General features: G+C 37.9%; 1 protein-coding gene across 1 annotated transcript; it reads left to right on the top strand.

Annotated features, from left to right (window-relative positions):
* Positions 1-53: 53 nt before the first annotated feature.
* On the top strand, positions 54-6,732 carry LOC106087063 (phosducin-like protein). Its single transcript, XM_013251955.2, has 3 exons — positions 54-144; positions 5,575-5,740; positions 5,820-6,732. Exons 2-3 carry the CDS (start codon positions 5,615-5,617, stop codon positions 6,528-6,530), a joined length of 837 nt encoding a protein of 278 aa, XP_013107409.1. The 5' UTR covers positions 54-144; positions 5,575-5,614; the 3' UTR covers positions 6,531-6,732.
* Positions 6,733-16,882: the final 10,150 nt, after the last annotated feature.

Genomic DNA, 16,882 nt, shown 5'->3' with positions numbered 1-16,882 from the left:
TTCCATCATATCAAACGGCAACAAATGGCAGAGGACAATGCCAATTAGCAATGGCAGCGTTCCACACTCTATGGAAGCAAAACTGAACAAGCAACATATCAAATCGATTCCAAGCGAGAAAAGATAAAGATAAATTTTACAAGTGTAAGTACTCGTATATGTGTACATGCACAATCAAAGTTAAATGTACACCAGACAAATGTTTTTAATGTCTTTTGTGTGTGTGTGTGTGTGTGTGCTATTGCCAAAATGATCTGGGCTGTGTCCATAAATCCGAGGGGAACAAATCATTAGTTGCTGTGTTTTGTTTTCATCGCTATAACTTAAATTGTGTGTTTATAAATTTTATGAGACATTGATATTGGATTGGAACATATAATTTGTCCATATCGAATAGTTTTCAAATTTCTATGTCTATGATTTGATTAATGTGACCACAAATTATTGTGGAAGACATCGCGTCGTGTTAATAATTATTGAATTAGCTCCCTCCATATCCAAATAGCCCATAATTCATTTGTTTGAACACTTCCATAGACATATGCATGGCCTATTATATGGAATATCTATGAAGTCGAATTAATTTGAGTATTCTTCAATAAAAACATCAAAAATAGAATCGAAGTGCACGGAGGTCGGGTCGTGTTTGATGTGAATGTTTTTGTTCTTTGATAATTTGTTGGTTGTTACTTACTGACTGAATCGGTTCGCTCCGCTGCGCCTTCTTTTACAGCATAAGGAATAATATTTTCCAATTTTGGCATATGTTGCGGTAGGTTTAACATGGGCTGGCTTTAAATAAGGAAAATAAAATTTTTAATAGCACCTCTTCCTGTGCAAATGGCACCTCTTCCAGGGGCAAACTTCTCACATATCAATGAGTACAGTCCGATTCAAGTTTAAGCTCAATGATAAGGGACCTCCTTTTTATAGACGAATCCGAACGGCGTGCCGCAGTGCGGCACCTCTTTTGAGGGGAAGTTTTTATTGGGTTGCCCAAAAAGTAATTGCGGATTTTGTAAAAGAAAGTAAATGCATTTTTAATAAAACTTAGAATGAACTGTAATCAAATATACTTTTTTTACACTTTTTTTCTAAAGCAAGCTAAAAGTAACAGCTGATAACTGAAAGAAGAAAGAATGCAATTACAGAGTCACAAGCTGTGAAAAAATTTGTCAACGCCGACTATATGAAACATCCGTAATTACTTTTTGGGCAACCCAATACATGGCAATGTCGCCAGCATTAGGAGGGGATAACCACGGCTGAGAATTTTATGATCGCCTCGCCAGGATTTGAACCCTGGCGGACATGCTAACCTCTGCGCTGCGGTGGCCTCCTGAAATAAGTTAAATAAAAATGCATACAGTTTTATTCAATATAGTTTAGTATAATAATTTGCGGAGATAACTATTAAAGGCGCTATTACACGGTATATAGATGTCTTATGATGTCATGTCATTTTTTGTATTCGCATGCGATGGGAAATGTTTGTCAAAATTGTCAATTTACATACGATTCATCATTATTGCTGTCACACACACACACACACCTGTATGTTATTTTCGTATGACATAACCTAAAAATTTGAGCATCAGCTGATTTTTGATATGCGTAATAATTATTAGATTTGTGAGAAAGCTGGTTCAATCATAAATTTGTGAAAACAATTTAATTTGGGGTTACTTTCATTCGATTGAAAACAAAAACAGATGTGCTGTTTTGAAAAGGGATTTTCATATGTTAATTTCGTTTGTATCACACGATATGTTCAACTTAACATGTGCTAAATTTGATATGTCATAAGACAACTACAAGCCGTAATAGAGCCTTAGGCGAGGGAAAAAAACCATTAAAATTAAAATTGTTTTTCCCGTGCCTAAAAACCGACTGAAGTGTTGCAAACATGACAAGTACATAGGGACCGTTAGGACTCTTCGCAGAGTTCACAAATTTCATAACAATAGGGAAAAGACACCCTGCAGGAAGTTTGGGAAAATCAACCCCTATTAACACAAATTACAAGTCATATCACCAGTCATTCCAGTCCATTGCGAGGCTACTTTGGCTTATTATTCTTTTCACAGAATAAACACTCGTGTCTATTAACACAATTTATCGGTCATATCACCAGTCATTTTAGTCCATTGCTTGGCTATTCTCCTTCCACAGAATAAACCGGTGAATACACCGCCTTAAATGTATCTATAGCTGAGTATTTCAGATTTTTAGGCGGAATGCTGTTAAACTCCATATAAAAAACAAGTAAAAACGAGCTAAGTTCGGTCGCGCCGAATATAAGACCCTCCACCATGGATCGCATTTGTCGAGCTCTTTTCGCGGCATCTCTTCTTAGGCAAAAAAAAAAGGATAAAAGAAAAGATTTTCTCTGCTATTAGAGCGATATCAAGATATGGTCCGGTTCGGACCACAATTAAATTATATGTTGGAGACCTGTGTAAAATGTCAGCCAATTCGAATAAGCATTGCGCCCTTTGGGGGCTCAAGAAGTAAAATAGAGAAATCGATTTATATGGGAGCTGTATCAGGCTATAGACCGATTCAGACCATAATAAACACGTATGTTGATGGTCATGAGAGGATCCGTCGTACAAAATTTCAGCCAAATCGGATAGGAATTGCGACCTCTAGAGGCTCAAGAAGTCAAGTCCCCGGATCGGTTTATATGACAGCTATATCAGGTTATGAACCGATTTGAAGCATACCTGGCACAGTTGTTGGATATCATAACAAAATACTTTGTGCAAAATTTCATTCAAATCGGATAATAATTGCGCCCCCTAGAGGCTCAAGAAGTCAAGATCCCAGATCGGTTTATATGGCAGCTATATGAGGTTATGAACCGATTTGAAACATACTTGGCACAGTTGTTGGATATCATAACAAAATACTTTGTGCGGAATTTCATTCAAATCGGATAATAATTGCGAACTCTAGAGGCTCAAGAAGTCAAAACCCAAGATCGGTTTATATGGCAGCTATATCAAAACATGGACCGATATGGCCCATTTACAATCCCAACCGACCTACACTAATAAGAAGTATTTGTGCAATCTTTCAAGCGTCTAGCTTTACTTCTTCGAATGTAAGTGTGCTTTCGACAGACAGACGGACGGACATGGCTAGATCGACTTAAAATGTCACAACGATCAAGAATATAATGGGGGTATACTATTCGTTACGATACGCATCGTCTTTGAAGAAGTACGGTCCAATGATGCCACCAGCCCATAAACCACACCAAACTGTACCTTTTTCTGAATGCATTGGTACTGGCCGATCTTCACTCCAAAATCGACTATTCTGCTTATTTACGTTCCCATTCGGCCAAAAATGAGTTTCGTCGATGGAATGGAAGAAACGCATTTTGATAATAACATTCAATAATTTGCAAGCGTTATTCTTTTGTAAGACGATTTATGGTTCAATTATAGGCTAAACTGAAAATGTTTGACAGTGAAACAAAACACGATACGCGCGTGAGCTGTTTAAACCAGTGTTGCCAAAAAGATAATAGCTAAACAAATCACCCTTTCCGAGAATAGTCCATACATATCGAACCATATTTAGATATTTTAGGGCATTGAGCCCATAGAATGTGAATTTTCACTGAAGTTTGGAACTTCGAGTTGGATTATTCCTCTCAACACCCAGTGTTCCAAATTTTACACAAATCGAATAATAAATGAACCTTTAAATCGGGAGATTGGTTTATGAGTAACTGTATCCAAACAGGATTCGATATATGATTCATGATTCCGAATTCGGTAAAAATGTCCAGGGATCTTATATAATTCACTGTTTAATTTCAGCGAAGTCCCGGTTTGCGGTTACAGAACCTTAAATCGTGAGATCGGTCTTATGTCAACTACACAGAAAAAAATCGATAAAAAATTTTCAATTAAAAATTTAATTGAAAAAAATTGTTTTCAATTAAAAATTATTTTTTAATTGAATATGATGTTTTTTTCAATTACAGTCGTGACTGAGATTTTTGGAATTTTTCAATTAAAAAAGCTAATTGATTCAATTGATCTGAAATCTGATTAGTCAATCTCAGTGGTGATTGAAATTTTGTTAATTTTTAATTAAAATATTAATTGAATCATACATTTTTTCAATTGAATCGAAAAATGTTTTAAATACAAATTGGTGTTAGAACCTTTCTTTTATAATATCAGCAATGTAGCCTTCAATTGATTCTACTTAAGCACCATATTACATATCGTCCTCCATGATTTAGCTGAAAGGAGATTTTAAATGTCTATGCGCCCCACATTTTGGTAAATTTATAGTTATCTCATGGCAGCCGATTCTATGAACTGGATTTTAAAATATTTCAATCACTCTTTTAGTTGGATTGATTAAAAAATTTATTGCACATTTCGAAAAATGCCAATCATTTTAATGATTAATTGAAAATTTAAAAAATTTCAACCATTTTTTAATTGAATACGCAATTTTTTTTAATTGGAAATTTTTTCAATTACTTCTTTAAAAACGATGGTTTATATTATTATTTTCATGGTTGAAGCAGTTTCAATTAAAAAATTAATTTCGTGGTTGAAACCAATTTTTTTTGTTTTTCTGTAAATCCAAACATTGTCCGGTCTGTATCAAATTTGACACAGGTGGTGAGGTGTGTAATGTAACTCACTGTTTAAAATTTGAGCGAAATTAGTTAATAAATGTGCCTTTTATGGGGAGATCGGTCTTCATGACTGCTTTATCCATATAGTCCTAATGGTTCAAAAACTGATAGACAGATTCGTATTGTACTTTCAAATACCTTTCATTTGAGCCACATAGTGACACGATCTGTCTGTTCATCCAATAGCATGATCGAAAAGTTTTTTTACCAGATTCGTGTTTTTGGGGTTACTTTAATGGTGTAAACAAAAATTCGCTTAAACCAGTTCACCCATTTTGGATATCTGTCGTTTTTGATATCAAAATAGCTTCAAGAGAAATGGAAAATATTCCAAAACTATAGAAAATATCCAGTTTGCATAATATATGCAAAAATTCCTAGGAATTTCTTTTTTTTCCAAAAAATATTTGCATTTACATATGTTTGCGATGTCTAGTCATGTGATAGAAGGAAAACGCCTAATCGACTCATGACATTACGACAATCAAGAACCTCGTATCCATAAAAGGTGTTCGCCTGTGTCGCAATTGTCTGAACTAAACTAACACCATTTGTGTTTATTTGTCTTATTAATTGCATCTCCTTTCTACTGACATTCTCATGGCATTAGTGAATCCCAGAAAAAAACCGAATTGTTTTTAATTGCTATAAAAAATGTTTCGTTCAATGTTTCGTTTTGGATGGTTACACATGCTCAGCATTATTTTCTAATTTGGCGACCGTTACTTTTTCCATTCCCATTCCCCAGCGGGATTGGTAACGCATGTAAACAACCGTTGGCAATACCACCGACTCCGAAACGAAATATGTGGCAAGGATTCTCATATGTTTATTTCTGAGTTTCCAAGATACTGGATACTAAATTTAATTAGTGCAACCACAATTTTATTTATATTCATTAGCGATAGTTGAAGGCAAAAACACAAAACGTTAAGTGCTAAAATGGCCACATTGGAGGATAAATTACTTGGAGAAAAACTTGAATACTACTGTAGCAGCAGTGAGGGTGAATATGAGCCCGACGAAGACGACGATAGAGGGGGAAAGGCTGCAAAACAAGGACCCGAGGTAGTTATTGAAATTTTCAATTACTAAATAATCATCCATATATTAAATTTCTTTTGGTATTCTCTTGCATGCATAATAGGCATATATTGATCCTGATGTATGTCCTCCACCACCTGCAGCGGGTTATCGACAAGGTTCCACCAACACTGGACCCAAAGGTGTTGTGGAGGATTGGCAAAGATTTAAGCAATTACAAGCAGAGCGGCGCGAGGAAAGCGAAAGACAAAGAATCGAGTTGGCCAAAAAGCTAACCATGACCACAGCCACCGCCCAAGAAGAAGAGGAACGCAAAAAACAAGACGAATTGGATGCAGAATTTGCTGAACTAATGTCTGAAGATTTTTTGCAACAATTTCAAAAGCAACGCATGTCGGAAATGTTGCGTCAATGCGGCCATAGTCAGAATTTTGGTAAAGTTCTCAATTTAACATCTCACACCGAATTCCTGAACTGCGTCGAAAAAGAGAACAAACACACAACAGTTATCATACACATCTACGATAAAGCTGTGTCAGCATGTGCCACTTTAAACAAATGCCTCGACACCTTGGCTTTGGAATATCCCACAGTGAAATTTGCTAAAATTTGCAGTTCAGTTGCTGGAATGAGCAGAGATTTTCGCAAAAAAGGTCTACCCGCTCTTCTTGTTTATAAAGCACAAGCTGTCATTGGAAATTTCGTACGTGTTACAGATGACTTGTCAGATGACTTTTTCGCATCTGATGTGGAGAGCTTCTTGATAGAAAATGGCATTTTGGTGGACAAAAATTTGTATAATTTGCAGCAATAACGAACAAAATGTTATGGGAAAAACTACTTAAATAGACAATAGGTATATCTATTAACATATGTAGGTATAGTAATCGAGTAAACATGATAAATGTATGATGTACGATTAAAAAGGGCTTTCCTATAAATAGTAGTAGGAAATTCATTGCATTTATATTTTGTATGAAAATAAACTAATCCTAACAGCGTTGTAAGAATTTTAAGTTGAAAATCTTAGGACTGACTTACAAGAAAAAAATATGCGGGATTTCCTTTTGAAGGCTAAAGTTTTTCGAATTGTGTTCAATTGTCGCCCTCTGTCTCTCTCATCCATAAAAAACCCGTTTACCTAAATAAAATCTGACTGACGAGAGCATTAATTCCGGATTGAGGGAGCAGTGTAAACGGGGTTTAATGCTGGCATTTTAAAGGAGTCTTTTGATGACATTCTGCAATGAATCCATGCCATGTCATAAGTATTTCACTCATATTTTAACATTTTTTTTTACCAATTTTATAGGATTCTAGACAAATATTTGCTTTTTACCCAACATCCATTTTCGTAAGTTATAAATATAATAATGTATGTATGCTTAATTAAAGTCTATTTATTAAAAAAAAAATAACAAAAACTATAAATAAATGTATCAAAACCAGCCATAAATATGTAGTTGAAAATTTTGTTGGAGCGGGTGGCAAATAAAGAAGACATTTTTATGAAAAGCTAGATAATTTCAAAAATATACTATTATCCATCCAGTAGGTTACTATTGCGGAGGGCAGTACTGTTTATGGAAATGAAATACATCCTGAAGATCCTCCCATATTGTTGTTGTTGTTGTAGCATGTTGTACACTGAGGCGGCAGCCCTTGCCGATGAAGGATTCCATCGGGTAAATTATTATGAAGATTTAAAACCATTACGGCAGTATTTGCATAGACTACAACAATCAATTCCAGCCGACTTAAGCATCCTACTTGGACAAAGAGTTTTGAGAAATTGCGCACAGGCTTAGGCGACTTCAGCAATATTATGCATTACATGATGGATGGATCGGGAACAGTAGAAGTAGATCATATAGGAAATCTCGCCATGCAAAATATAAGAATAGATGCTTTGACTATTGAGGTGAGTCAATCATAAAACAAGTTGTAAGCTGCACGAATTTAATCTGCCGGTATTTTGGCCCGTCGCCGTACAATAGCTTTCTTCAGCGCATTCATACTGGCATATTCGCCTTGCTCTATAAAATGACCCAAATAGAAAACTCCATCGGATTGGCATTGGGCGAAGTACATAGCCATTGCGTGGAAGAAATGAAATGTGTAACATGATTTTTTATCCATTCTTGTTGTTGTAGCCACATTCTTAGGTGGAGGTGGCGTTCCTGGTCAAGCTCCTGTAGGTGAGCAAGCTCGTACCGGTCCAAAGCACCGATCGCCGCGGGAATAGGGTGGCCATTGGTTATTTAAAGGCGCCAATAACTCGCCAAAGGCACTCCGTATTTGAACAAGAGCCGGTGCCGCCCGACCTCCCACTAAGACTTTCTGCTCGATACCGCTGATTGTCTGCAACTGCCGTTGCAGCTATTCCGTGTGGAGCATTCCACTATCCGCAACCTGTGGAAGCGCCCGGTAGCTCGCTCATGTCATATATGGAGCATCATAGACACTCCGTATTTGAACAAGAGCCTGTGCCGCCCGACCTCTAACTGAGACTTTCTGCTCGATACCTCTGATTGTCTGCGACTGCCGTTGCAGCCATTCCGTGTGGAGCGCCCGGTGGCTCGCAGCTAAGCTTCTCGTGATAGCAATGAACACCACAAAGATAGGTCCTCACACAGATAGACTGTGTGGTGCTCACAGTTATCCCGTGCCAGTGTGTTGAAGACCGTGGGGGCAACCCTTGCCGATGAAGAATTCCATCGGGTCATTCCGGTACGTGCAACTGGCTGCCTAATGTACGCATTCTTGGTTTACACGTTCTTCATGTGACGGTGCCGAATCTTATTGGTACATCCAAATCGCTCTTACGCCATCGGCGATCACAGCTCCCCATACCACCATAATGAGATGCAAAATTACTTCGGGCGGCGGTTCGTAGGCTCAAATTCGTGCACGGTAAACATGATTATTTTGGGAGTTTATCAACTTCTCTATTGGGAAATTTATCTCGTCAGATAACACGATGTTCGGATGTGCCTCTCTCATGACGAAAAAAGACGAACACGTACACTGAGGCGGCAGCCCTTGCCGATGACGGTTCCATCGGGTCAATCTGGTGCGTACAACCGGCTGCCATGGGATTGAATAATGGCGTAGTTTCTACTTGTCAAATTTCAAAGAATAAAAAACTTCAAAAGTGACAGCTACCGAAATACTGGGTGATTCAAAAATAACACCACACAGACTTATTGGGAAACCCTTTATTTTTAAAGTTTTCACAACTGTTGTGAAAGCAGAACTGAGAAAGTACCCTGCTTATATGGAATATTTAGATTAAGGAACTCTGCTATGAAGTTGGAGTGCGTCCACAGGGATCGGGTCTTAAGTCGAGTACGATTGACTGGACAGTTAAACAGGCGGCGTGTGTCGTGTGGCAATCAGGACACACATCCAACACGCTGTTATCAATCCTAGCTCTAAACAAGTTAATGGGGCTGCATCTGCTGGAATTTGAGTTTGCTATTTCCCTGGGTCTTTCACTTCCCGGGAAACGGGAAAAATAGTTACGATTTCTCGGGACGGCAACGGGGAAAAGTTATTATCATAGAAAGGACTACTATATGGGTTTAGGTAATGAAATTAAGGTACATTTTATTTTTTAACGTTTTTTTTTCATTTAATTGCAGTGCAAACAAAGTCGTACTTCGAGATTTTTAGGAAAAGGTTAAGGAACTTATAATGAATTTATTAAGATCTGTTCCAATAAAAATAAATGTTTGATAAAAAATGCATTAAATATGCCTTTTTAATAATCATTAACCCTACACCACCACTGTGGTACAGGGTATTATAACTTAGTGGATTTGTTTGTAACACCCAGAAGGAAGAGAGATAGACCCATTGATAAGTTTTGCAACTGTCGACAATACTGGTGAAATTCATAGAAATCGATTTAGATTTACATATAGCACTCATATATATCGCCCGATTTTCACTCATAGAGTCACTGAAAGAGCATTTATTGACCAATATTCCGAAAACATTGTACATCGCTTTCCTCGACGACTACCACAATACCTGTAGAGTTTGGCCGAATTCGATTCAGATTTAGATATAGCTCCCATATATATGTTCGTCCGATTTTGAGAAATATTGCAATAAAGTGCTCATTTGTTAACCGATTCTCTCGAAATTTGGCAGGAACGATTTTCCTATGGCTGGTGAATTTCATAGAAATGTGTTCAGATTTAGATATAGCTGCCATATACAAATGTATATCGCCCGATTTTCACTTCCACAGCCCCTGCAAGCGCATTTATTGACCAATCTTACCAAAATTTTCCACAACCCTTTCCTCAACGACTACCACCATATCGAAATCTGTTCAGATTTAGATAAAAGCTCCCATACATATGCTCGTCAGTTTTTGGGTAATTAGCAATAATGTTGTCATTTGTCAATAGTTTGAACATATTTGCCCGAAATTTGATACGGATTTTTAAATAACCCATCCGAAAACATCCGCCGAGGTCCATCGAATTGGTCCAGACTTAGATATAGCTCCCACTTTGCACTTATAGGGTAGGTGTAGGGTATTATACAGTCGGCACCGCCCGACTTTTGCCTTTCCTTAGTGATTAGTTAAATTGGAGGCCACCGCGGCGCAGAGGTTAGCATGCCCGCCGCCTACGACGGCGAACGCCTGGGTTCAAATCGCGGCGTGAACATCAACAAAATTTTCATCGGTGGCTATGCTTGCTAAAATTTTTAAGGTATCCTGCCGTGTTAAAACTTCTCTACCAAGTGGTGTCGCTATGCGGCACGCCGTTCGGACTCGGCATAAAAAAGAAGGCCCCTTATCTTTGAGCTCAAACTTTAATCGGACTGCACTCATTGGTATGAGAGAAGTATTCCCTGTTACTCAATGGAATGTTCATGCGAAACCAAACCAAAACCCAATCTAAAGCTGCTGGCGTTTTTACTAAATCCTCGATCAGCTCGCTTTTAAAGAAACAGTCCATATTCAATAAGTTTTCTTCGTGATGTATCGACGTATAATTATCTTCGGACAACATGTGGAAGTTGTACAAGTTTCATCTTTTTTACAAAAATGTATTCAAATTTCAGGAATTTTCATTTTAAGTAAAAACTAGTTTGCCTCATTCATCTACATATGTGAACTAAGCTAACTAAATTTATATATGCGAGATTTAGCGATTTAGCGATATGAAATTAATAGCGATACGCGGCTAGAATTAATGGGCCCGTTATGGATGGCAACCTTAGGTCAATTACGTTGTCAGTCGACAAGTTTGCATTATGGATGGCTACATTCAACAGAAGTTGCCAAAGCCAGTTGATCAAAATGGGATTTTTCAGCAACCACCCTCCACCATAGGATGGGGGTACAACAATTTCGTCATTCTGTTTGTAACTCCTCGAAATATTCGTCTTAGACCCCATGAAGTGTATATATTCTTGATCGTCATGACATTTTAAGTCGATCTAGCTATGTCCGTCCGTCTGTCTGTCGAAAGCACGCTAACTTTCGAAGGAGTAAAGCTAGCCGCACAAATAATTCTTATCGGCCCATGTTTCGATATTGCAGCCATAAAAACCGATCTTGGATCTTGACTTCTTGAGCCAGTAGAAGACGCCAATATTATCCGATTTGAAACTTTGCATTACGTGTTTTGTTATGACTTCCAACAACAGTGTTGAGTATGGTTGAAGTCGGTCCATAACCTGATATAGCTGTCATATAAACCAATCTTGGGTCTTGACTTCTTGGGCGTCTGGAGGGCGCAATTCCTATACGATTTGGCTGAAATTTTGCACGACGTGTTAAGTTATGACTTTCCACAAATGCACTAAGTATGGTTCAAATCGGTCCATAACCTGATATAGCTGCCATATAAACCGATCTGGGATCTTGACTTCTTGAGCCTTTAAAGGGCGCAATTATTATTCGATTCGGCTGAAATATTGTACAACGGCTGCTCCCATGACCTTCAACATACGTTTCGAATATTGTCTGAATCGGTTGATAGCCTAATACAGTTCCCATATAAACCGATCTCTTCTTCTGCGCAATGCTTACTAGATTTGTCTGAAATTTTACACAATGACCTCCACTATGGCCTCCAATATTCAATTCAATTATGGTCCGAAATGAACCATAACTTGATATAGTTCCATTAAAATAGCAATTATTTTCTTTTATCCTTTGTTTGCCTAAAAAGAGATGCCGGGAAATGAGTTCGACATATGCATTGGCTGAAATTTTGTATGTGGAGTTCTGTTATGACTTCTGACAACTGTGCCAAGTACAATCCAAATCGGTATATAACCTGATATAGCTCCCATATAAACCGATCTGCCGATTTGACTGGAGCCTGCATTTTTTTTTCCAATTTGGCTGAAATATTGCATGTAGTGTTCTGTTAAGACTTGCAACCACTGTGCCAAGTACGGTCTAAATCGGTGGAGAACCTTATATAGCTCCCATATAAACCGATCTCCCCATTTGACTTCTTCAGCCCCTGGAAGCCGCAATTTTTGTCCGATTTGGCTGAAATTTTTCACATAGTATGACTTCCAACAACTCTGTTAAGTGCAGCCCAAATCGGTTTGAAACATGGCGTAAACCGGTCTCTCGATCTCGATCATCTTTGTTTGGTTACTAGAGCTTTAATTTTTGCTCGTTTGACAGAAGTTTTATTATGTCGCATAAAATTATGCCCTTCAACTAAATTTATTTTGTATACATCTTTGAGCAGAATTCATGGTGGAGGGTTCCCAAGATTCGGCCCGGCCGAACTTAGAACAATTTAACTTGTCATTAGTAAGTAAGCAGGGAAATTAAAAGAAAATTACTTTTTGTGTTCATTTAATTGTTTATTAGAAATGTGTTGGTATTTGTAGGCTACGCCATGGTTTAAATTCTCATAAATCGATAATCCTTGATGTTTGAAAAAATGGAGGCAAACCCAAATGCAGTCCGGGTGATGCGTGACAGAAAAAAAACATCGCCGCGTACTTCCGAAGAATACTTGATAGAGTGAAAAGATTTTAAACTAAAGAAAAAATGGTACTGGCGGGTAATAAAACGAAGAAAAAAAGGATGCACAGGGGCCGTCGACCTGGAGTGTCTTCTTCCCATTATACGGATGGCAGCAGATTTTTATTGCAAATTAACTTGGATATTAAACGCAGTAGGCGAGCACCTATGTGTTAAAAAATATTGGGTTTGCAACAGCTAAAGAAAACCATTGAGAAGAGCAGAGCAAATGGGAACATTAAATGGTCTTTTACACGTAAATAAATAAAAAGATAGTTCGAATGTGCTTTAAATTAAAAATAAAATCTTTATCCATGGTATATCACAACCAAGATATTTTCATTTGCAGGTAGTGGCAGTTGTCCAACAACAAAATATTGAGTGCACTATTTGTCAAAATCACTGATAAGTGCAACTCTGTTTACTAGTTGTTACTAGTTGGCGCCATTTTTCGTCGTTTGTGTGTTATGGTTCCTAACTATAATAGAAACACACAACCACAACTCGTTGACGGATAGTGCACTTCGCCAGAAAAAATTGTAATCAGCTGTTTACGGTACACTACCTGGTAATTACTCACAACTTCAAGTTTTTTGTGTTGGTTTAATTACACATTTTCTTGCTGCGGGACTGGCAAAACACACTATTACCGGCATCAACTGACAAAAGTTGCCATACATTATACAAATTTTTATTTTGGTTGTTGTTATTGCTTTGTTAAACTTCGTTATACTTTGTCAAATTATACTTTGGGTCTATACAAAATTTAAACATACATACATAATATAAACATAGAAACCATAGACTTCAAGTAACTTCAAGGCGGCCGATGAGTGGAACGCCTCTAAGGTGAGATGTTCTATGGATTCGCTTCCCGGGAGGGAGGGATGGGAAGGGAATCATGTGTTTGAAGAGAATGATACCTCGGTCTTTATGGACAGTTCCAAGACAGGGACTGGATTGGGGCCATACTCCGACACACAAAATATCGGTATATCGGTGAGCCTGCCGAGCGAGTGTATGTTCTTTCGGTCAGAGCTCTGTGCTCTGTTGAATGGATAGCCCACCATGAAAAGGTGAGTTCACTCGGTGGCCAGCCCGACCTTTGGTGAAAAGAGAATGAAAAGATGTGACAAAAAGAAATTACAAGAAGAGAGTAGGGAGTAAGCGCTAATAAAGTTCTATGTCGTGAAACTGGAGTATTTTCAGGTATTCCACACATTCCTCCAACAACTTCGACCTCACTGTCTTTGAACCCACGGCCTTGAGGGCCGCCATATGCGTATACAGATTTCGAAAATTGTAAATCCCTTCCAAGGTGTTCTTTTGCGTCGATCGTTATGACACATAGCTCTCCCTGAAATGTTGTGTGTGTCGTAGTATAGCCCCAATCCAGTCCCTGTCTCTATCTTGCAGCTATCCATAAAGACTGTTGTATGCGCTAATACATGTTAGTACTATGTCGTAAAACTGGAGTCTTTTCAGGTATTTCACACATTCCGCTAACAACTTCGACCTCACTGTCCTCGAACCCACGGCCTTGAGGGCCGCTATATGTGTATACAGATTTCGAAAATTGTAAATCCCTTCCCAGGTGTTCTTTTGCGTCGATCGTTATGGCACATAGCTGTCCCTGAAAAGTTGTGTGTGTCGTAGTATAACCCCAATCCAGTCCCTGTCTCTGAAACCCTCCTCAGTCCACCCACCGCAGCCATAGTGTTCAGAAGGGAAGCTTGGCCGTATTCTGTCTCCCCATGCGGCTCAGGGCGGTGACAGTCGACTCATCTCCTCGTTGTTAAATGCCCTCTCAATATTCGAGAAGGCCGCCATCGCATACTTTTTCAGTTGGAGAGACTTCTTGCATCACTGTGTGGAGGGGCGTCGGAGGGCGTTTCACCACCACCTTCAAGTCTTTTTTTTTTGTTAAAAAAATTGATTAGTTTGAAATTTCGAATGCTACGTTTTGTAATAAGCAAAATTGCCTCTTTACATTTACGATACATTTGTTCAACATTTACGAGAGCATAACCAGGGGCCGAATTACCGCATACGTGATCGAGTACGCTTTTGTATCGAATGAGATTTCGTCACGTATCGAATGGATGTATTACCGCACTCGCTATTACCGCCAAAGAGCATAAGATCTAATACAAGAGAGGGTTTCTGCTTTGTCTTCCCCGTACCGTAAAACAACTCGCGTTAAAGACACAACATTTTTATTGTATTTCAATTCGAATCACATTGAGGGTTGCAACATTTTCGGGTTATTCTGTTTTTATTCGAGCATTCGTTCGAACATTTTTTCGTATTTTGCTTTGTTTCTTTGCAACCTAAAGTTGCAATAAAGGAAAAACGAAATATCGTAAGCAATTCAAATATGCTGAGTCTTTAAAATTTGTCACTCGGCATCCCGTATTACGCTCTAACGCCAGCTCTTGTTCTTTCTTACGCTCTTTGATAACCGCTTTGTGCTATCGTATCGAAATTTGTCAAGTGGCTACCGATTATTTTTTGCATCAGAGTTGATTTGAGCATATGTTTGTGGCAAAACAAAACAAATACACAAAATGAAAATTAACATCATAACAATAGCCGGGGTTTTGTTAAAAATATGAATTTATTGCAATTTTTGAACACAAACGTCAATTTATAAATAAAAAAAAGCATGAATACATTGCTTTTGTTGTGCTTGTCGTCCTCTGATTCTGAAAAGGACAATAACTTTGTGCGTATTCGCAGAGTAATGATATGTAAAAGTGATCCAATGTCAGTGCCGAATAAAGCGTACATAATTAATCTAAATAAAACATATATATTATTAATTACAAATGCTTGTTATTTAGATTTACCGGGTAGCTGACAAACGAACACATTTTTTTGTGTAAAAAAATTTTTTATTGATTCACAGTACGAAACTTTCCCGCACTTAATTCTAAACATGCATTCACGCTTTTGCAATATCGACTGCCTACCAGCAGTAATACTTTTTTCAAATCTTTTCGTGATAACAGCTCTGTCAATATAGAAAGTTTGGTAAACGATATATTGCTTACTGACTTTTCGTCAATTTACTGTACTAATGATATGAACTTACAGCTATCAGTTTTAAATGAAAAACTCTATATTTGGTTTAACAGGCATGTTCCTGAGAAAACAAAAATAATTGCATATGGCAAACCAGAATGGTACAATAATAATGATGTGCGGCTAGCTATCCTTAACAGGGATATGGCATATCGCTCTTCTATTGAAGAACCCTCTGCCAGCAATGACTTGCGGCATAAGAGATACAAGGCTATGGCTCGTAATACTATAGGAAGGGTTAAACGCTCATATGGTGCTCGTTTTTTGCTGGTTCCACAGATTCGAGAGAATTGTGGTCTAAAATACGCTCTACCGGTTGTCTTGATTCAGTTATATGTGATAGCAACTGTAATATAGATCCTAGTTTGTTGAATATTTATTTTACTTCTTCTACTTCTAACTACGTACCTGATTTTAGCCAAATAAATAGTACTTACTCTGATAGCCGTAACAACACCCTTAACTTTAGAAATATATATCCGGACGAATAACAATGTGCAATATTTAGAATTAAGTCGAATGCTTTGGGAACAGATGGTATACCTATTCCAATTATTAAGTTAATCTTACCTTATATTCAGCAGCATATACTACATTTTTTTAATACTATCCTAATGACGAATGTCTTTCCTGTTGCATGGAAACTAGCTAGAGTTACTCCCCTACGGAAAAAAGACACTACCGGTCAAAGTTGCTCTGATTATCGTCCAATCTCCATTCTTCCAGCATTATCGAAAGCATTTGAAATAATAATAAGGGATCAACTTGTGGATCATCTTAATCGTTTTTCATTGATTGACCCTTGTCAATCGGGTTTTAGAAAACACCACAGTACCACATCTCTTATGGTCAAACTTACTGATGAGATTAGACGTGCTGATGATAAAGGCAATCACTGTATTCTTGCCGCACTTGACCTCAGCAAAGCTTTCGATTCTGTTGACCATGACATTCTTTTTTAAAACTCTTTAACAATTTCAATTTGTCACATACCTCTTCTAGACTTCTTTTGTCACTTTTTTTAAAATAGCTCGCAGTATGTAGTCTGCCATGATCGTGTTTCT

Source organism: Stomoxys calcitrans, chromosome 1, assembly GCF_963082655.1.
Source record: "Stomoxys calcitrans chromosome 1, idStoCalc2.1, whole genome shotgun sequence".
NCBI lineage: Eukaryota > Metazoa > Arthropoda > Insecta > Diptera > Muscidae > Stomoxys > Stomoxys calcitrans.
This window is presented reverse-complemented; position numbering and strand designations above follow the sequence as displayed.